We start from the raw sequence: 23,268 nt of genomic DNA, 5'->3' as shown, positions 1-23,268 counted from the left end.
ATATGGGCTGAGGAAGAACGTTTTAATTTTCAAATTGACTCGATTAAGCGGGCCCATCCAGGAATTTTCTTTTCATTTGCTTTAATATTGCATTCATTTTTCTGGTGATCTTTATTCAATAACTGAACTGTAACAAATAGAGTAAAGAACCTTTGCACTGTGTCTGTAAATTTCAGTTTTCAATAGTTTCTAGTGTCATTTACTGTCTTTTTCACTTCAGTTGATAAATAAACAATATTTATGCTCTCATTATTTGGTCATATATCATTATTATATCAAATTGGTTTTATGTCAGAGTATGGATATCTGACCTATGTTTAATCTGAGCAGTGTACAGAAAATATCTGTGTACATGGTCTCTGTCTCTCAATACATGAAATATGGCAGTGAAATAAATAAATAAAGACAGAGGAACTTCATCACTGGATAATTACTTAACAGCACAGACAGAAATGTGAAAGACGAAAGATCATGACATTACATAAAGTGACATCATTCTTGTTCTTCAATTACATCTTGTCACAACGGCCTTCACAGATTCAACAATCCTGTTACTGACACCTCTCTGCTAGTGTTAGCTCCCTACGGATAAACAAGTATCTATCCACACACACACACACACACACACACACACACACACACACACACACACACACACACACACACACACACACACACACACACACACACACACACACACACACACACACACACACACACACACACACACACACACACACACACACACACACACGTGCTCACCTCAGAGTCTTTATAGTAGCGCTCAGGGATCTCATCGTAGGCGATGTCGACGGAGCACACCTCCCTCTCCTGCTCCTTCAGCTCGGTGTCGAAGATCTGAAGGCCAAACAGAGAGTCGGTTTGCCAGCGCTCACATAAAACACACCCTCACTGCTACATCATCAGATGTAGTGAGAAAACGTACTTTAAGTAACTACAAGTGAATAATAGTGATTGCTACTAAGAGTCCATCCTCATCATCAGCTATAAAAACACATACTGTAATTATTTACACTAACATTAGGAGGCGCTCTTTGCCCATGTCTTCAGTTGGTTACTGAGCCAAATGATATACAGTAGTGTAAAACCTTCGACTGCAATAAATCCAGTATGAGTGTATATACTTATATGCTATTGCATCTATTAATGAATCCATTAATAGTATGAAATCTATTCATAAGAATGTACACACACACACACACAAACACACACACTCACACCCTATCTCTCCAGAGTGGCCCACTACAGTAGCTGTCGTATTGATGAAGGGGAAATTGATGTGATGTGGAAGGTTAGAAGCCATGTGCTTCATTTAAAAGATTTATTTTCAATCTAACTAATGGCATGTTACTGGAAGATAAAACGTGGTGATAAAAAAAAAAAAACTGAGATCTAAGGGGGGGAAAAAGCTTGTTAAGCAATGTGTTTTTTAACATTTTATTCTTGCATATTAAGGACTTGATGTTGTTTTATTGAAATCTATTTAATCCTATTACCTCGGCAGAGGAGGTAATGTTTTCACCTTGTCCATTTGTTTGTTGGTTGGTTTGTTTGGTTCTAAACTAGATAAACTAAACTAAACTAAAAAATTACTTAAAATATGAACAGGAAACTTGGTGGAAGGATGTAGTATGAGTCCAGAAGATCCTATGACATTTTGGGGTATGAAATAAATGGATCTGTGTGAGATGCAATCCTAGTCCAGATTGTACAAATGTACAATGTTCTTTGTTTTTCCAGGGAATAATTCATTGATCCTCCCAAATGATCTATGAGTGTGTGTAATATAGTGCTGTTTTATTGAAATAAATGGGACTGTTCTAGTTGTGTCTATTTAATCTTATTTATACGGGGAAGGCCTTCTATTGACACCTTTTCTCTTCTATTTGTCTCTTTGGTGAAATCCTCTTCAGGTCCAAATCATCATCAATAAATAAAGTCATCTGTGGCCCTCGCAGGTCTGTAAAAAACACGACCAAACATCTCATTCTGAATGCACGCACCGAGCTCGTCCTCCTCCTGCACATGACCAGAGTCTTCACAAGCCGGAGAGACAGACGCCGCCGAAGTTAGCCAGAAGTTAGCGAGTGGGTCACAATTGCGTTGCTTTGATGAGAGATCCATTAGGAGGAGGTGGGATGTATCTGTTGTAGGCTGCTCTTTCTAGCTTTTCCAGGATGACCAACCCTGGCTTTAAGTTGAAGGGTTCAGCCGTCATCGGAAAGACCACTATTTCTTTCTTGCTTCTCAAAATTAAAATTCCCCAGCAGGCAGGAGCTGGTCTCCAGCAGCTGACAGCTGATTGAGAGCCGTTGAAGTAATTATGTGACTCTACAGGTTGTCATTCTATTCTCTGCAAGAAGTTCACATAAACATCCTGACTAGAACGCAGCCTCCATTTTTATCATTTATCGCATTAACATTATGTGACTTCCCATCATTTCAGAGCTCTGCCACCCAACTGCACGTGAACTTTCCCTCTTTGCAGATAAACACAACATTTTTATTAAACCACTCTTTTTTTCTTTTCCTTTCCCTCTGTCAGTACATTCTGTCTTTGTGGATGAACACTGCCAGCACAAACAGGGCGATATGTCAGCGTGCATGAGAGCAACCGAGCGACAGGAGACGGGGACTGGGATGGAGAGAGGCAGAGATGGATGAGAGGAGAAATAGATGAGCTAAACATTGTAAAAGAGATGGGGGTTGGAGAAAAGGAGGGAGACATGAAAATGCACGCAGAGAGGAGGAGGACAAGTGATGTCTGCATCACTTTTTAAAATTAGATGAGAGCAAAAATTAATTAGAAGGATTATTGGTCTGGTTCATTAATAACAGTCAAAATTGAAATAGGAGGGAAAAAAAGGTGCAAAGCTATTTTGTGTGCGTCAGAGCTGAGGAAACATTCTTTAATGATTTTTCCAATGATATTTATAGGCTTCCTAATGATGTTAACAGTGGCCGGCAGAGTGACAGAGTGGAAAAAAGATGTGATTAAAAAAAGAGAAGAAAAAAAAACACGTCAATTCCACAGGTGGTCATACCGGAGGGTGCACTTGAACGCAACATAACAGTTTTTTCGGGGCTAGGGTTATGTCAAGTTAACAAGAATATAAAGGAAAATAATGAAAGAGTAGAGAATAAGACAAAGGGAGAAGAGGTAAATAGTTGCTCATCATCCTGCCTTGGTAGCTCACAAATCCTCAGAGATTAGTAGAGCAACAAATGCCTCAGGACACGTTAAAGCTTAATATGTGTGTATGAGTGAGTATACACTGGTGTGTGTGTGTGTGTGTTTCTGAGGAGTGTAAATTCACTGGTGCAAATGTGTGATTTTTGGCAGCGCAAATGCACATGACTGTCATGACATGTCTTTGTTGTTTCTGCGCTACAGTGTCTTGCTCCCTAGGAGAAGAAATGTACAAATACATATGCATATACATGTTATTAGCTTGTAGTTCCAGTCAGAGAATCAGTCAGGCTGTGACTAGTTAACTGACTCCCACACAGATCTCTTAATTTAACGGAGCACTGCTGCCCGCCCCCTCTCCTTCTTGTGCAGAATTACATATATATAAAGCAAAACAGGCCAATTGAAAGCACAACATGTCACATAGCGGACATACGATGGAAAAAAAGCCCTCTAAAAAGGCCACATGACTAACGTCCTCCAGGCACATTTGGCTACTCAAACCCTCACATGCAACCCTGACATATCAATCCATCAGATTGTATTTGTATAGCCCTTATTCACATAGTACAATTTGTCTAATAGGGCTTAACAAAGTGACATCCATTGTTCTTACCCCTCAACAAGAGTGAGGAAAAACTGCCCCAAAAAAAGAAACCTCATAGAGAGCCACAGGTGAGGGATCCCTCTCCCAGGAAGGACAAACGTGCAATAGATGCCGCGTGTAATATAACACATAGTATGTAACATTATGGAGAAGTGTGTCAATGAGTATGTGAGTATTGTATAACAAGCAGTCTTGTTGTAGTCATAGTCCAAAATCAGCTCAATGCTGATCTCAGGGCCAGCTACACATGATCCTCGAGAGTCTGCCAAAAAGTGCTCCACTTGTTGGACAGCGAGCTCTGTTTGGGCAGTTGCTCTCTTCTTGCTCGTTGTTTATCTCTCTGTAGTTTACTTCCCTAGTTTACTCTCAGATTGCGCAGATCAAATGAAAGGCTGATGATGGAGAAATATGGCAGAGTGGTGTGCAACAGACAAATTGCATGAAATACAGAGCGGGGGTGATCATGATATTATTATTTTAATCATATTTTGCATCAGATCGTCAGGAAGTGAGCGGTTGTATATTGGAGGCTGCGGTCGGCTCTTGTGTCTCGTTGATGTCAGAGAAGTTTACGTTGACCCGTTAAGTTTAGAGGGAGACAGAAATTGCCGGAGTGTCAGTGTGCATCAGACGTGTTGTGACATTTCAGACGGATGCTTCTTGGGTTTGACTGGCGATGCGACAGATCAGAGATGTTGTTATTAAATTCCGAGAGCAGAAGTCTCCTTCAGTGACCACGCTTCAGAGATGAAAACTGAAAGATGACACAATTGTGTCGCATAAGCGTGCGTTTGTATGCATTTGTTTGCGTTTCGCTGACAGTTGACAGTTTAAGGAGCCTGTGGATATTAGCAGAGATACATCTGCACCGCTCAGGGTGTTTGTCACTGTGTGACCATTAAAGAAAGAAAAGCTGGGGCGACATATAGGTCACCTGGTAGAGCTGCCGCCTCACTGAGGCTGTGTCTCACCCGGCCCAGGTTCGATTCTGACCCAAGGCCCTGTGCTAGATGTCTACACCCACTGTCAAAAAATGCTTAAAAATAAATGTTTTTAAAATTAAAAAAAAGGTGAAGGAAAACTGGAATGACTAACAAAAGGAAGGAAACAGAAGGAATGGAGAAAAATATGTGAATGTGTGGACAGGAAATAAGTGGGTGAATTAGAGAAGGGCTCTCACACACACACACAAAGTACTCACATTGTCGTTGCATCCTTTATTATCTTCATATTTTGTCTCTATGTGGATGGAGAACTTCGGCAGGAATGAGCACTGTGGATAAAGATGAGCAAACAAAGAATTAAAATAATTAAAAGTGACCAGGCTGTGACAGCATTTAAATTTCTATCTCTTTGTCAAACAGTGACAAAGGCCGACACTGGCTGAAAACAACTATTCTTGACATGAGTGTATCGACACTGAATCATACATGAACAAAAAACGCTCCCACACATAAACAGGGACAATGTTAAGCATTCTTCTCTTTTCACAACATTGTCCTCGCTCACCACTTATCCCCTCACCCTAAAGCGGCGTGACTCACGTCACTGACATTTCTCACTCTGCTCAACAGAAGCCCCACAGCTAAGCCTTGTCAAAAAAAATGTGTCCGCTACTGCTGCTAAATCTTCATGTGTTTGCTAGGGTTAATCTCATCTAACATAGGCAGTTCTGCTCATTAGCAAAGACAACACCCACCAGTGTGTGTGTGTGTGTGTGTGTGTGTGTGTGTGTGTGTGTGTGTGTGTGTGTGTGTGTGTGTGTGTGTGTGTGTGTGTGTGTGTGTGTGTGTGTGTGTGTGTGTGTGTGTGTGTGACACTAGACAGAGTTATATTGATCATTACCGACATGGAATCCTGCAGCTATACTTCAAAGATACAAACAGCGGCACATTGCATAAAATCACTTTTGTAAACAGAACGTCTAGCTTCTAAATGGAGTAATAAATAAATAAATAATAAATAAATGAATAATAAATATGTAACACTATCATTAATGTATCAAGATAAGTTTATTATCATTATTATTATTATAGTTATTTTACCTCCACCAAGGAGATCATGTTTTTACCCCTGTCTGTTAGTTGGTTGTTACACAAGAAGCAAAATTACAAAAAAACTACAGATCAGATTTCCACAAAACTCTGTTAAAAGTATTGTATAGTTTGGAGAAGAAATGTTTAGAGGTTGGTGCTGATCCTGGAGTTTTTTTTTTACATTTCCTAGAGAATAATTCATGAATCTTGATTCAGGCACAAAAAAAACAGGCACATTTAGACGAATGATTTCTGAGATCCTTTAGAGTTATATTTGCAATGCCCATATGTAATGTGAAAGGGTTCGCTCGTAGTGACAATCCCACAGAGAGCTAGCTCAAAGAAGTGATTTTTCAAAGAAGCACAAATGCATAAGAGTGAAATAGTTTACATGTAGAGGATACTTACAGTATATTCTACAGGCCGAAGCATAGGGTGACAGACATCCGGTTGGAGCAGAGAGAGAAGACAACAGAGACAAGGTTAGAATTAAAGGAAACAAGGGGGCCACACTGTAAAACAAGTGTGTGAGACATACAGTATAGGACCTGTTTGCATAAAATCGTGACTCTCACATCCTCCTCCTCCTCTGTGACTTTCTATTCTGCTTTCTCTAATTTGCTCTCATCAAAAAGAAATTCTCTTTTATCTGCATTCCTCTGCTTGTAACACTTCTCCCTCAGATCAGCATCATTAGAGCATCATAGAAACATGTTATGGCAACCACAGCTCTGATCACCCCACTCCTGATTCCAGTGGTCTGGAACGTTGGCGGTTCACAGAGTGAGGCTGACTCCAGTCCAGCCCCCACAGTGAGTCAGTGTGCATCGGAAAAAAACAACGTAAACATATAAAAAATACATGACGCCTTTAGCATGTTGCCATGTCAATAACATGCTTTCTCACGTCGCATGGCAAACAGACACTGTGTCAAACAGAGAGCTGCAGATGAAGGGTGATCAGTTTGTCATCATCGCGTTCGAACTGAGATCTATTTGAATGATGTGTGCTGGTGTTGAGAGCCCTTGTGAATCTGTGGCTCCATCCACACATTGAAAAATCAGTTTGTCTTCAGAGGTCCCTGACATTTACATTTTTGCTTACAAGCCGATAAAACTGTCTAGTTCCAATGTTTCTGTGTCATCATCCCTGAGTCCATTCTAAGCATTAATGTGGCAATAACATGTCCTTCAAAGTTTCTGAAAACGCATTATGCAACACATGTTTGAAGTTGTACAGGGACGTAGGTAGAAAAAACACTTTCCTGGAGGCTAGTCTTTAATATATTAAAAAGGGAGTGGAGAGGAGCATCCTTGTGTAAAACAGGCATTTTTCCTTTACAATGCTCTTGTAGAACTCGTACTATGTTTTCACACTTCCCCAACTCCCTTCAACACCCAGTAAAAATAGCAAATGGCGAGTAAAATATGCTTTTTACTAACAAGACAAATTTATGTGAATGAGAAAACTAATTGAGAAGCTGACCTTTAATTAAAAGGGTATTCTGCTTCATGTGACTGCAGCGCAAATTTACAAAGGTCTGAGGCTCAATTTCTGCACCAGGGAAACATTCGAGTTACAGCGAGGCTCTTACTGTTACAGCGGCTATAGCCTAGTTCACACTTCATGATTTTCAGTCTGACTTGCTAGTAAGCTACTAGTTTTGCGAGTCGCCGACAAAAGATCCCGATTCGTGCTCGGTCGGCTGTCGCCAATTATTTACCGTCGACTATGAAAATCTAGTTGAGTCAGCGACAACTCTAGCCAACTCCAATCAGTAAGAGGGTAGGACAGGGAGGAGGTGGTGAAGGTACATGTAGTGTGGTGCCCCTACATTTGTAATCGGGTAAATGAAGCAATAACCATGCGTGTGAGGGACAGAGTAACACATTCAGTGCTGCTTTATATCAGGTCCACTACGGGACAGAATAAAGAGAATGCAGTTAGCTTTCTGTTGGACTCGGACAGGATCTGACAGAAAAAATGTCGCTCGAACTCTGACGTCCACGGAAGCGCTTCACCTCCTCCAGCTGATCTTCCAGGAGAAGTTCTCGCATGCGTTTTTGTGATTAAATGTAGTTTGTAGTTAAATGTACCAATCTCACAGGTGAGAGCCCCAGGACCTTCCTCAGAAAGTCCGGAGGAGCTCATGTGAGAACACAGCCGACCATACTCTGCATAATTCACAGTGAGCGTATGGGGGTGTTGATGACGTTACATGGGACAGACGCACAAAGGAAATATCTCAGGATGAAAAAGCAGAGCCATACATGTAGAGGACACCGACGACAAAGTCAAGAGAGCTTCTCATGATAAGGAATGTGTAGATGAGAACCAAAACACGTGATCCATGCAGCAGTCCGGCCCCAAATCTTCCGGACATCCTCAGTAGTCCATGGCTGAAAACTGCTCCGTTAAGATCATGTTGTGTGACCCCCCCCCCCTAACCAGTCAGACGTGTAGTTTGAACTCACAACAACTGCAAGACTCTCAATTACTAGACAGCAAGCTGTGTGGTGTGAACTGCACAACAAAACTTCGAAAGTCATGCAGTGTGAACTTGGCTTTACTGGATTTAACAATAATATGAGTGAGTGTGTATGTGTGTGGTACTGGCTAATACAGTACCGGTCAGATAGAGATCATAAAACTGCATTAGACAAATTTGGTCCTTCCAGGGAAACACATTTACTCGAGATTACCTGTTATGGTGTAAGGGTAGTAATTCCATGCTTTCTCCGTCACGTAGAAGATTTTTGGAACCACGGCTCGAGCCCAAGTGGGTAATTTACTGCAGAGACACATTGAGGAGGGCAGAAACATTAGAGGAGAGACACTGGGAGGATTAAGTAGCAAAGCAGGGCTGGAGGGTGAAATTGCTTCCGTTATCGCAGCAATCATAAAAAACTTGTTCCATTTGTGAAAGGAAATCTGCTGGAGGATAGAAACTGAGGGATGTTGTAAAAGGAAATCTGCTCCGAAAAGCTTTAATTCAGGAAAGATGATACAGAAGCCCTATCACATAGGGTTTACCACTGTGCATCCATTAAGGCTTTTTAAACCTTCCAGGAACTGCAGACCAAACCCAACATCATGACACAAATCTTAGAATCATACATTTTGTCTGTCTCAGTACTAAATGCAATTCATTCCGGATGTGTTGGCTGAGAGGGTAACATTTTTTAAGAACACCCTGGTCACGTACAGGACAGTCACTCCTGGAAGTTTCCCATGAGGTTCAACCACAGATTATTCTGTTGGCCACTGAGCAGCCTCACTTGAGTGGTTGCAGGTTCAGGCCTTTGCTCCAGGGCACTTCAGTGGCAGTAATGAGGGAGAGGCACGGGGTACTTTTTCACTTTTTACCATCCATGAGCTGCGTTTTGTATTTTCAATTTTAGTATTTCAAGACCTGTTTAAGACTATAATGAGTGAATTTTAAGACTTATATGCAAAACATACAGAAAAGAAGGAATATTGGAGTCAGACTTAGATGAAGATAAGGTGAAGTAGCTATAAGAATAAGATTTTATTCTTTGATTGAGTGATCCTGTGGCTTCAATATGAAACTTCAATGTAAAGTTACAGCCAGTGGTGGGTTAGCTCAAGCTTAGCACAAAGACTGGAAACAGTCTTAACTACAGGGGGTTTAAAATTAAACAGTTTTGATGTATTGTCTACCATATGTGTTCATATAATTGAAGCTCACTTTGCCCCCAGGTGACTTAGTATGCCAGTACGGATGCTTGACATTCTCTGATGGTGACCTTTGAACTCTGGTTAGACAGTAATTGAGGCTGCGCTGAGAACGTGTTTATGAGTCAAACACTGACGTGCAGCAGCTTTAATGAAGCCTTCAGCTCAACTTGCTTTGATTGACATAGAAAACAGTTTTTAAAAGGAGGACAAAAAATATGGCGCCCACTGCATCGTGACGGTTTTGAATAAAAACAGCCTTCGCCGCTCACATTGTGCGAATGTTGGCAGGCTTGTTCATTCTCTCTCCCTCTCTTTCTTGTTCCCCATCACTCTCTTCCAACAAAAGAGACTGCTACTCCCACACCTCCATCTGTTGATTTCTCCCATTCCCTCCTTCTTTCAAAATATCTTTGCCAATAGCTGCTGTGATGGAGCCCACATCGCCAAGCCTGCACGCTCGGTGGGTGGCTGCTCTGAGTTTTCACGCCAAAGCCGCCATTTGCAAGTAGAAGAGAAAACGAAAATACTTGTTTGGTTGAACATATCTCCTTCACAACCTCTCCCCAGATAGTGAGAGTTAATTGGGCGGTTGAAGCTTTACAGAATGAGTCCAGATTGAATTCCCTGCTGGTCAGTCAGAGCTAAATGCTTAGTTGTTGCAGAGAAAACTATGGGAAGCCATTTGAATGGGAGAAAATTAGTTGTTTGTTAAGGTAAAATACGGCTTCATAATTTAACATAACATATCGTCATATAACATCACTCGATGTACCATGACAAATATTAGTTTAATTTACTGAACTTCTTTGACATGAAATTCCTAAGAGTTTGCTCATTCTGTGGTCGTAACGCTGCAGATGTTTGCCTTTTTCTGTTTCCTTTTATTTATGTGTTTTTCTTCCTTTTTCATTCAGGAGAGAGTACTTTTGATTTACAGCACAGACGGATAAACAACAAGATCTCATTAGACTGTCTCATTACGTGTTTATCAGTGGTAACGTCAGATAGGAAAGCAGAGTAATCTATAATAAATTCCCTTTTCATGGTACAACTTATAAGTTACTGTCAGTGTGTGTGTGTGTGTGTGTGTGTGTGTGTGTGTGTGTGTGTGTGTGTGTGTGTGTGTGTGTGTGTGTGTGTGTGTGTGTGTGTGTGTGTGTGTGTGTGTGTGTGTGTGTGTGTGTGTGTGTGTGTGTGTGTGTGTGTGTGCGCGCGCGCGCGCGTGTGTGTGTGAGCGAGAGAATGAAAAAGCCGAAACACGCATGTGGTTTTATCTTAATAAAATGTCAGGTACTCTGGAAAAGTCGGTGCTTTGGTTTTTTTCCCATCTGAGCTGCAGATGTAAATGGACGATTACGCTGAGCATTTGGATTCATTAAATTCTCTCCTGTTCTCTCTTCATCCATTTTCACTAAAGTTCCCTCCATGTGAAGACATATAGCAGCTTAAACTCATAAAAAAGGGATTGTTAAATAAATAAATTAGCCTGAAGTAACATCCCTTAGATGTTTTCGGATTTCGCAAAAACAAGACTGTGTATAAAGACGGACGACATGCCAGCTCCTAAGCCAAAGCTTTGAGGCCAAAGCATCTCAATTGCCTAACGTCTGGTGATAATTTCTTATTTGATGCTATGAAAACGTGGAGAAACGTCATGATTGACAGCTGAGTCTGACTCTGGATTGGTCAGGATGGCTCCATTACCTGATCCTTACTGTGCAGACTCTGCTACAAATGACCTCATCCGTGCAAGACGCCAGCGTTTGTATCCTGGATATTTTGGCTCCGTTTCTGGACAGTGGAGGAAGTGAACATGCGTCGTCCACCTTCATATACAGGCAATGGTTGTATCTACTTTTGAGTTGGTGTGCAGAGCCAGCCTGAGCCTCCTCCATTATAAAACAACTGAGCCATTCAAACCATTATTTCCTCAGCCCAAACAAAGTTTGAAGCAAGCATAAAAAATGCTTTTGTGAATTACAGCAACTTCTTAATAATATGCTCCGTTTTAGTAACTTTACCAATTTATTACAGAGCAACAAGAATGTAAAATACCTGCATTGAAGCCCAACTAATCTCTGTCTGCTCCCTCTGCCCCTTTTCTTGTTCTCCTCTGCAGAGCAGAGCAGTGCTGACTCAACATAATTAGTTCCCCAGCATAGCAAAATGCTGACACAGGTATTTGTGCTCAAACAAATGGCACACAGCATCCCCCCTCCCTCCCCTCCCCTTCTCCCTCTCTCTCTCTTGCCCCTTATTCTCTTTCTTTCCTTTTTCACGTATTCTCCACCCTAAGAGATTTCTTAGAGGAGGATCGTAACAAAACTGTGGGTGGAGGAGTCACACATGCATCTGCACGAGAACATTCACACACTGGTGCACAAAGATGTTCACGTGACACCATGAGATGCATCAGTGAGCAACTCAAGTAAATATTGCAGTCGGCAGTGTGTGTGACGATATCTGTGTGTGTCTCCTCAAATGACTGAATGTAGTTTTAACCAATTAACAGAAATTAAACATATACACACACACATTTAAAGAAGTAAAAATTACTCAGCTAATTACTGCAGAGTTTCTGTTCTGCACTATATATGCACCGTGTCAGCCAACCAGCGTGGGCGCATTTACAGTTTCTGTGGGTCGTACTCTTCATAAACTGTTGAACCATAGAATCTAATGTTGTTTTTTCCACCTCCTCAGTCCCTCCTCTATTATTTCTACAAACAAAACACGTCCTGTGGGCCGGAGGAGTCTACCTAAGCAAAACATTAAACTTCAATGTAAATACTACAGCCTCACTCAACTGGCAGCAGGGTGAAAAAGGATCTCACACGCAATATTTTTGGTGTTAACACAAGCTAGACAATATATACAATCAGAGACATCTTCCACCGACCTGTTGAGGTAGACTCGTTTCTCTGTGAACTGTCCTTGGCCGTGGGCCGGGTCCTCGTATGGCTCGTTCTGGACGACCTCCACCCCTTCACCTCGATCACTCTGCTCATGGCTGTGTTTGCTGATCATGTACAGCTGCCCAATCCGGTACTAGAGGAGAAAACATGGAGAGAGGAGAAGTTAACATATGACTTGGGAAACCTGGTGAGCTTAAAACCCAGTTACAGAACATCAAGGAGGGTGGTAAGATGATTTCAAAAAAATCGAATATACCAGAGACTTATTGGTGACAGAACCAATACACTTTTCTTAAGAAATAAGCACAAAACAAGCCGCTGCCGGGACTCTGCTTTCGGCTATTCCTCAGACATCTGCTGCACCTCCCGATGTTGGAATCCTTTCACATGAAATGAAGCCACACTTCGTACAAACGTTAACGTTTTAGGCAATTTTCTTGTTGAGTTGACTCGAGTTTGAGGTAGCTACAAGCTAAGTGTAGGTTAACATGCTGCCAGTCTCATTTAGACAGTTTGTTTTCATCAGAGTTAAGTGAAATGTTAACTCAACACATGCAGGCATTTCAGTGCGGAGCTCGGACACTGAAATTAGGCACCTAAATCGACATTGTGATCCGGTCTGGTTGGATCCGGCCTGTTAAGAAACTGTGCCAGATTTCATAACCCAACCAAAGTTACAGCAAGCACAAATCAAATCACCATGGTCATCATGGTAATTAAAGATTGACTTATCATCCGAACCTTTACCACGGTTTACGGGAAACCATTTCATCCCAACTCTTCTCCATCACTCAGCCTGAGTTAAGAATTGAAAGCACAGCCCCAGTAATGAAGGGGAGTGAATTCAACTCTGTTCCCCTGGATTCCCACACACTCTCCCTGACCTTTACCTTTCGCTGCGCATAGCTGAGCTGTGAAACGCAGTCAGGGAACAAACATAAAGTGCAAACCCCAAAACAGCTCCTAGCTGAAAATGGTGTCAGGACCTCGCTGCTGTTGCAAATCTCAGGTGGTAACATGTGGTTTGTATTTTACAGGTGTGTGCTTAAATGCAAAAGGCGTAGTGGGAAGAGTCAGGCAGCTACAACAGATCCTGTCATTTGGGGATTTGAACCATTAGTTAACCTGCAGCTTCCAGTAAACCTATTTTAACACTTGCATAACAATGATTGATGCTCCATGAAACATTGAAAATGCAGAAACTACAAAAAGGTAAAAAAGGATTATTTCCAGTTGAGTTAGGCTAAAAAATAACAAGAGTATAATAAAACCACTTATCTGGTCTACTTATAGCATATGAATACTATACTTATTTCACAGTGGATGGGTCCAGTGTGCTGACTGTAAATGGTTTGTATTTATGCAGCAATTTTCTAGTCTCTAATCGATCACTCAAAGCGCTTTGCACTACACAAGTCACATTCATCCATTCGCAAACACATTTATACAGCGCTTCTATTCCCAGCTCTTTTCCTATCACATCATTCACACACTGCAAGAGGAAGTTCAGGTTCAGTTTCTTGCGGAAGGACGGATTGGAGGTACCAGGGATTGAACCACTGACCTTCGGGTTAGTAGACGACCCAGCCGCCCAAGATACATACACCAACATCAGAGCATAACATTTAAAATCATCTCTTGTATATAATCTCTGTTTCAAACAAGTCATGGTTTACATGAGGTGTGGTGATGCTCATTGTTTTTAGTGTCCAATTCTACCCCAAGGACAAGAGTTTAATCTGAAAGACATTCCCACCAGCCTAAAGAGGTTTTAACAAACTGTGGGAAAAGGGCGTTGGTTTAGATTGATTTGAATAATTCTGATTAATTGTCCTCCTTTGCATCATTTTTAATTTAATGAAAGGGAGATTCTGCAGATGAAATATTGTTGGAAATTAAATACAACAGTTAGTTGTGGGTACACAAACCTGGGTCAGAAGGTAGCTGGAAATACTTTCCTTATATACAGTAACCACCTGTTGGTATATTTATGGTAAACAAAAGGGTTGATTTCACCCAGATGTAGGTCTTGTATGTACGTAATGTATCCATCCATCCATAAGCTATCGTGTACCACCCATCATGTGAAGGTGAGAGGCAGGGTACATTCTGCTCGTCAGTCGGTCTGACACATATATCACAAATATCTTAGGATGAACAAGAGGTACCAAACACATAGAGGACGCCGATAAATATGTCAACGTGGAAAGACAACGAGATTTTAGAGCTTTGGGCGTTAAGGGCAGTCTATATGCTGTCCATAAAAACATGTGATTTCTGCAGTGGAATCTTTATGTCATGTCCTCCCTGCTGCATGCTCTACTCTCGACACCCCTCGCCTGAGTGAGGACATTTTCCTGTTATTGTGAACACGTCTGACCCGGAAAATCTCCTGCTGATTTTTTCGTATCTGAAAGGCAAACTCTGGAAAATGTCTGGTCCCAATTTTCCAGACTTCATGGTAACCAGTCACCTATGCAGTGCTCTTGTATATAAACATCTATACGCAATTGCATCGTGCACGAAATACCACCGTTAACCCTATAAACTGTGTTTCCATCCCTCGTTTATGCATCATCAAATTTAGAGGTCCCACACCCAGCTGCTGCAGCACCTTGGCTCTGTGTTCTCTGCGGTTGCTGTGACAGCACACTGCATTACTTTCAAAGGGCAGCAGCATTATGACTCACTTCCTCTATATGAGTTCACTGCAAGACCCCCAGTCTCTAGACAATGGTATATATAGGAGATTACAGTGTCAGAAAAGGACACACATAATAACAACAAAAAAAAACACTTCACGCAATATCCAAGTCTTAAGAGGTAGTCTGAACACAAAATTCCCAGACATAGCAACAGGTTACGATCAGAGGCGAACAGTCATTAAGGCACATGGTGTTTTGCCGACCTCTGCCACAGCAAGGATGTGTTATATAAAAATGTCCTTTCCTTTTCTTTTCTGACATTTTCTCCAATGTGAAGCATGTTTAGTTTATTACACAGTGAAGCAACAAAGACCTACATCGCTAAAGAGACATCTAGTTTGATGGTTAAGTTAGTCAGTTTGTTGATTAATCAATTGATAGAGTCCAACAATTTTAAAGAGCATTTAAATGCTGTTTAACTTCAAAGAAAAAACACTTGACGTCTGTGGCTTTTTGATTTGTTGCTTTTGTTTGGTTTCATATCGGGGTAAAGTTAATGTTTTTGATGGATGATGAGACATAGAAGCAATTTCACAACATACTGTAACCTTGGGCTGAAATGGTGGCGCACGTTTTTCAGCACTTTCTTTTGTGTTGTGGACAAAACGACAGATGTAAAAGATGAGATAAAATGATCAACAATCATGGCAAAATGCCAAAGATTTTACTGACCTCAATGAACTCTGAAATCCCAAATGTGTATCATCATTCATTGAAGGCAGATTCCAAGACTTTGGATTAAAGCTCCCCTTTCTAGGCAGTATATGAGGAGTTTGACACCACTCTCATGTCTATGCGTTACGTGCAGAGGTCAATAGCTTGGCTTAAGCAGGCGGGAACAGCTAGCTTGACTCTCACAAGTTCAAAATAAATTTACCAAGACTTCTAAGACCCACTAGTTAACGCCTTATATCTTGTTTTTGAAAATGTACAGATCACAATTTGTGGTTTTATGTGGTGTAGGTGTACAACTGCAGTAGCAACATGATGCACTATATGACCTGTAGTTGTTGTTGTAGACATGTTTCTAAACTTAGGCTAGAACCAGGCTAGCAGTTTTCTCTTGCCTCCAGTCTTTATGCTAAGCAAGACCATCGCCAACCAGCGTTGGTTCCATACTCAACACAGAGACATGAGAGTGGTATCAATGTGCATTTCCCCAAATGCTTCGAATTGTTACTCAACGACCACTTGAAGTGATCGTAAACCAGCAATGGAAATGCAAATCGTGTACAGCGGGTCTTTGTGGAGTGTTTGCCAATGAGAACAGTGTAGAAAACCAAACCATTGACCTGAAAGATGCTCTGTTCACACCTGGTACTAACATCTGTCTTGAGTGAGCTTATCAAAAGTGGACAGCTTCAACCTCAAGTGTGAACATGTCCAAGAAGGACTTGAAATCACTCAGACCACATGCATAGGTGGTCTGTTTGGCATGTTGCCACATTCTTTTAGCTGTGTAAACCCAAATGCATGCTGGGCCACTTTCAGGCACCGCCTACTCAGCTGACATCCTCTGACCCACTAGAGTTTCATAATAAACCCAAAGTATTTTTCACATTTCTCAGCATTTCACATCGATATATTTGAGGCCGCCACCACCACAATATTAACAATGACTGCAACATATTGATTTTCATAGTAGAGCTGCACACAGCACATTGATTCGCTCGGTCACACTTGGCTGCTCTCTCTCTCTCTCTCTCCCTCTCACGCTGACGCTGACATGAACACAAACACTCAGACAACAGGCCCATCTGTTTATAGTCACACTGGCTAAAACCACATCATTCGGCCTTTGCAAACAGAAATGACATTTATGTTTATTTGCATTTGAGGCGGTGAAGTGAGATCTGATCACAAGTGGTCACAGGAGACACATGTGGAGAATTAAGGTGACAACTGACGTACTATCAGAGCTGTCCACTTATGATCAGATCACTCGAGACAAACTGGCATATCACGTGTTGTAGGGGAAAGTGCAGAGTAAGGTGCAATTCTCAAAGGCTCATCCATCACTACAAGCTGGGGCCTTGTCATTACAAAATATAGGGTAAAATTTGCTATAACCGCCATGAGAGCCACTTGATTGAAATTTCCTCAACCAAATAGAGCAGCAGCATAGAAGAGAGCCTCTCAAAGTTCACTTAAAGTTCAGTGGGTGCACTTTAATTGCAGCGATCCGTGTTACAAGATTATAAAACACATCATGCAAAGGGTGATGTCCTGCACTCACAGCACTGAAATGGACCATACACTGTGTGATGCTCTGAAAAAAATGAGAATGATAATTAATCTTCATGTGTTTTATATTACTGAACCCCATTCAGCTATATGTATCTGCAGTAGTATGTTTATTAAATATAGATGAGGTCTGGTTGTGTTTCAGTCGTCATGCAGCCACATTTTAATTTCAGAGACAGTTCAGAGTCCCTCGCATAAATTAGTTACAGAGAATGTCAAAAAGATCGGCACGGAAAAAGACGTACACGCTCTGAAATATGTACGACTCCAAACGTGGTGGTGCTGTGTCAGAAATGCTTATGTAATCCAGTATTTCAATGCTTTTAAAATGGTCAACTGGGTTCATTTCTAAACAGCAGGTATATAAAGATAAATAAGCGTAAGATATTAAATCACCTCCGTGGTAACAGCCAGAGCTAATTGCATAACATGCTCTTTTTGCATCATCTTCTCTATATTCATTATCTTCTCTCCTTAACCGCAGCCTGCTGCATGTCAAAGAAAGTTTACCTTTTCATTACAAGTGGTGAAAGCTAAGGCAGCGTTTCTAAAAACAGCTCTCTGGGCTGTGGTGAGCCAGGTTAAGTGCTACTGTAAATAATGCAGGCACTCTCATTCCTTCTACCACATGTCAGATGCAAAATGACAGACGTGAGAAGTGTGGATTGAAAGACAGGCTGAGGGAGAAAAGGAAGACGAAGGTGAGCTGGGAGCTTTTCTAAGTCCTTTGTTTATTAGTGAGAACAAAGCTGCAGAAAATAAGAGGGAGGTGCGGGTGTACAGAAGTTAATGCCTGGGACACAGGGTTGCAGAGGCAGTAAAGTGTGATATTAGCCTAATTAATCCCCTGACTAGACAAGAGATGTCCTTTTCCATTCACTTCATCCTCAGTGAGCTGTCGTGGTCATCAACTAATAAACAAGGATGTGCATTAATGAAGTAGGCCTCTTGTGAGGGGCCGGGCCGATTATCAGAATTGTTTGAGGACCCCATGATGAATGTGCTTGACCATGAACAGGTCATAACGGACTGTTCCATATTAGGGAAGGTTTTCACAACAACAAATAAAAGCTTGTACTGACTGGTTGAATAGCTCTATTATTTTTCCCCATTGAAGCACAACAGGCAATCACTTCAGAGAACACTGTAGCGATGAAGTACGACTCACTCCGTCTCTCTTGTCTGGAATCTTCACAGCGTGATCGATCATTTAGCTCCATGACGCAGCCGCCACAAAGAGGCCAGTACTTGGCTCGTCTTTATTCGATTTGCCTGATGACAAGGCCCTCTGGTTTGTTGTTGCTCATCAATCAATCCCAAATAAACTAAAGTGTGTTGTCATCATCACCGCTTATTGCAGTGCTCTGGTTAGGGTCGTTGAAACCTTAATCCACAAACTAAAAGGGCTGCGTTCACACAGGTAAATTCACAACCTACTACAGCACCATGTCCGCCTGCCAAAACTCTGGTTGTGGTTTCCTGAATTCTGTCCAATCATATAAAGTGGAGAGAAACTTATTTGAACTGAGTGTCTGGGGTTCACCCTCAGGAAAACACAACACCACACTCAATTAGTTGCATCCAACATCATTTTAATTATTCACACTTCTATCATTTTACAATTCCTCAACTCAATTAATTTTCACCTGAATTGTTCCTGTGCCATTTGTCTCGCCCATCGTGGGAGAAAGTGTTGGTTTTACTGCATCCTCAATAAAACCATGAAAACTAATTCTTCAATTCATTAACTGTATTACTACTGCTCACATTTATAAAGGCTTAAACAGGTCTAGACTAGCTGTCAAATGGCCAGGCACACTGCTGCACCGGATAAACACGGTATGAATAAACGACATGGCTGCATGGATCACTCAATACAGCATGTGGTCTATCCCTCAGCATTTCTTGAGCAGTCAATAATGCTACAGTAGCATCATCAAGAAAGTGGAGTATAGCAAAGGAGGAGAAGGTCAGAGGATGAAGGAGAAAAAAAAAGAGGAAGTGAAAAAAAGAAGGGATGAGGGACAGAAATGAGTAGATAGAGAATACTGGCCAGGAGGAAGACAGAAGGGAGGAACAGTCAAACAAGAGGAATAATGATTAAAAGGTAGCTGTAGATCACTGTGTTTTAATTCAAAAAGGATGAGGAGAGGAAAATCAAAAGAGGTAGAGCGACAAACCACAGAGGAACAGAGAAGAACCTGTTCACTGGGAGATGATCTCCTTCCTCATTGTGATTCTCATTGAGATATGGAGGCTTTAAGTATTCTGAGTTCACTGGCACAACAACAGTGATGGAAGCTTTTCACCATGGCTTTAATTGACTGTGGGACCTTGGCTGAGCATATAGAGTGCAGTATGTAGCCTTGATTCAAGTCTATTGTTGCAGAGGTTCAGTTTTAATAATACTGCACTCAGTAATAGATAAAGGAAGGCCCACCATCAGAGAGGGTCAAGGGGTTTAGCTGACCCCGGTCCAAGGCCCAGGAGAGGCCGATGCAAATTCTATGGTTGGCCTTGAAACAGGCTCACGTGATAACTGATTTATATTACTCAAAATATAATATATGTGTATTTAAATCATATCTAAATATGTATGAGACTTGTATGTATTTGATTCGTCATCCGATACTATGAGAATGTTGAGGTCAAAGCACCATCCCCCCTCAATCTCTACCTCTCGCTACCTCTGTTGAAAATCTAAAATCATAAACATGTCCCTTCTGTGCCTACAATATGACAAGACATATTTTGAACAAAATAACCAATTAAGACCGTAAACAAAAAAATAAAGGATTCAAACAGCCAGGATTTGTGATGTCACAAACCTAAGAAACCAATCCTGTTGATTGTGAGTGGAGCTCAATAGCTGGAAAAGGCTCCTCAACTGTAGGTGGCGCTGTGAGGGTAGGAAAACAGGGTGCGGGGGCGTGGCCATGTTAGCATATTAACAGATTCCACTCACCAAATGAGGAAGGATGGTGTCAAGTTATATATAAACCATAAGGCCATAGGGGGAATGTTTCCATGACCATCCTTTTAAACGTGTAGTTTTAATGTACGAAGAGTTAGTTAGTTTGTAGTAAAAACTAGAAAAATAAATACTGTATTCAACAAGTTACACTGTTCAGACCATTCAGAATTTCTAACAGCACGGCTACGCTTTAGTTTTATTAACAGTAACCACACAACTTGGTGGATGTTAGGGACTGAAATGTAATGTATGCACATTTTACTGAGAAAAGCAATTAACATGAAATCCATTATTCAATTAAGCTGCGTGTATTAGTAGCTTCAAGTACAATCAGCTTTTGGAAAATCAGCTAATAGGTTAATATGACTGGGCGGAAATTAAATTTGCTTTTGCAAATGAGCCACACTGTGATTCATCATGGGCTGAGGAAGTCGTCTATTAACGATATGAATATGAAACCGTCATGAGCATTAAGCCTAGATATACAAACAAATAAATAACGAAACAAGATTTCGATTCACTTTGTGTAACTATATTCCAGTAATCTATAATAGATCACCTTGCAAACACGACCAGAACAAATGACCCCCTGCACTCAGAAGTCCTCGACATCAGCCGGAGACTCTGGTGGAAAATAAAAATCAGTGAGGACATAATTGACCTCCAGTCCACCAGCACTGCCAGGTCAGCACAACTCTCTGTTTGAATGTCAATGGGAGGTAATAGCTACACTAATAGCTCCGCTAATCACTGTGTTCCACTTGTAGAGGGCCACATTAACGCCCTCAGGGAACCAGCCCAACAGAAAGAGCATTCTGTGCTTGGCTGGAACTGAAACACTGATGACTTGTATGAGCAGCCTCGGTTGGTGTTACATGCCAGGCTTGTTTATGGGTTTCTCTTCCCTCATCGCTTTTCTCTCCAGGTGCTAACAAGCCTGAACGAAGTCCACCTCTTAAGTCTAGCATTTGCTGCCGATTGGCTCCCCAGACTGAGGCGAGCCAATCAACATCCAGGGTCCCTTAATATAAGGAGCACACCTTGAGACGTCTTCCACTTGCGATCTGACTGTTGGTCTGACCTGTTGTGTTTTGTAAGAGTTTGTTAAAGTAATTGATGAGGTAATTGTGGTGGGAGGTTTGTGAGGTTCTCTTTACATTTTGCATTCATCGCTTTTGTTAAGAAACACTAGGTTGATTGGTTGGCGCCACTCCTTGCCTTTTGTTTGCATTTTTGTTTCTAGTGGTATTTAGTTAGGCTTTGTTTTGTTTTATATTAATTTCAGTTTATTTGCCACTAAATCACGTTGTCCCTTCCTCCACCACATTCTGAGAACCGTTTGTTGTATTCTGTAAGTCATGATAGTAAATAAGTCACTTTTTGTATCACATGGTACTGACTCCATCCCTTCTTAAATTGTCACGTTATTGTGAATTTAATTGCTCCAGATGACAATGAAGGCAAAGGAATAATCCTGGACTCACAGCTTGTATAATTGAGCTCAGTGTGCTCTCCTTGGTTACCGGGTGCTATGAGCCTGTGTGGGAGACACGTATGTGCATAGTGCTGCACACGCCAAGAACCTGTGAAAGTGTGGGGGGGGGGCGCTATTTGTATATTAATCTCTATTTTAAAAACATCAGACGAGGAGAGTTTTACTATTGAAAACCGTGTGGTAGCCCACACAGGAAAAGTGTTGGACCCTTAATAAAAAATAACAGAACTTTAAAAATTGCGGCTCACACCCTTTTTAAAGTGAATCAAAAGGTTTTAAATTCTCTTCACAAATATACACAAAAAATGCACATATGAAAATTGCTATTTTACCAGACAGATCTGCAGTTTTCACAAACATATAAACATAAATACATACATACAAAAACACAACACTTAAATGTATACATACACAATCACATACTGCTGAGCATACCACTTTGCAATTTCATTACCTATGATGGCAAAGGCCTAACACAGATGCACACAATCTTCCTCCCCTGTTCTGTGCACATTTAATCAACTGGGCGGCAGTGTGCAGTGGGCTGCTCTCGCCAGATAAGATTATCCTTCAGCTGTAGGCCTGACAGTCAATAGGTATAGCAGGACTGTAATTAGTGTGTGTGCGAAGGCAAAGGAGAGCCGGGAGAGAAAGGGGGCAAACGACCAAGACAGAGAAAGATAGTGAAGATAGTGATTAAGTTAGTGAGAGAGGGAGAAAAACACAATAAGCAAGTTATCGATGTTGCCCAATCTGTCCAATCACCATAAATACGAGAAATCAGTTCTTGCAGGAGGGAGAATCCTCTGCAGTACTTATCTGCCCTGTCCTACACATGGAGCTGCTCGCTTCTCCCACCTTCACTGCCGCCTTTCCATGGTTGCACAGAGTGGTCTTAGGGGGAATTTACAGTGTGCAGTAAAAGAAGACATTGGTTGTCTGTGGCTGCGCCTTTTTCAAGGTGTAGATTATGTGTAAAGTAAATTAACTTTCGGAATTTTCCTGGAATTATCCTGCGGGGCTATATGTTGTTCTTGACATTTTCCATAACTTCTCCTGCCAGGCCCCTGATAAAATGTCCAAGTGAACCCAAGTGAGAATTCAGCAGGAACATTTCTGGTAAATTCCCAGCAAGCCAGCGACACGATGATGCTGATGACACGAAACTGATAGAAATGAGGAAACTGTTACTGTGACGCATGTCGTTGCTTTACCAATCAATGCAGGTTTGCTGTACAAGCATTAGCCTTTGCTCCAATGTTTTTGTCAAATCAAAGCTGTTATTTGGGGTAGTCAGAAAATGTGCTCTCTGTTTGCAGAAAACTACTTTTATTGTGGTAACTTTAAAACACAAGACGGCAACTGTCTTTTTTTTTTTTTTA

At 41.4% G+C, this 23,268-nt stretch overlaps 1 protein-coding gene across 1 annotated transcript in view; it reads right to left on the bottom strand.

Moving 5' to 3' along the window:
- The window catches only part of LOC133024527 (cytoplasmic phosphatidylinositol transfer protein 1-like), a 46,855-nt gene that overhangs the window by 3,042 nt on the left and 20,545 nt on the right, over positions 1-23,268 (bottom strand). Inside the window, exons 2-6 of the mRNA XM_061091671.1 lie at positions 12,453-12,601; positions 8,557-8,645; positions 6,263-6,270; positions 5,020-5,091; positions 763-858 (exon numbers count right to left, since the gene is read on the bottom strand). Of these exons, the coding sequence (XP_060947654.1) occupies positions 763-858; positions 5,020-5,091; positions 6,263-6,270; positions 8,557-8,645; positions 12,453-12,601 (414 nt within the window). The remainder of the gene's footprint in view (positions 1-762; positions 859-5,019; positions 5,092-6,262; positions 6,271-8,556; positions 8,646-12,452; positions 12,602-23,268) is intronic.

The sequence above is a fragment of the Limanda limanda genome, chromosome 2 (genome assembly GCF_963576545.1).
Source record: "Limanda limanda chromosome 2, fLimLim1.1, whole genome shotgun sequence".
Lineage (NCBI taxonomy): Eukaryota > Metazoa > Chordata > Actinopteri > Pleuronectiformes > Pleuronectidae > Limanda > Limanda limanda.
This window is presented reverse-complemented; position numbering and strand designations above follow the sequence as displayed.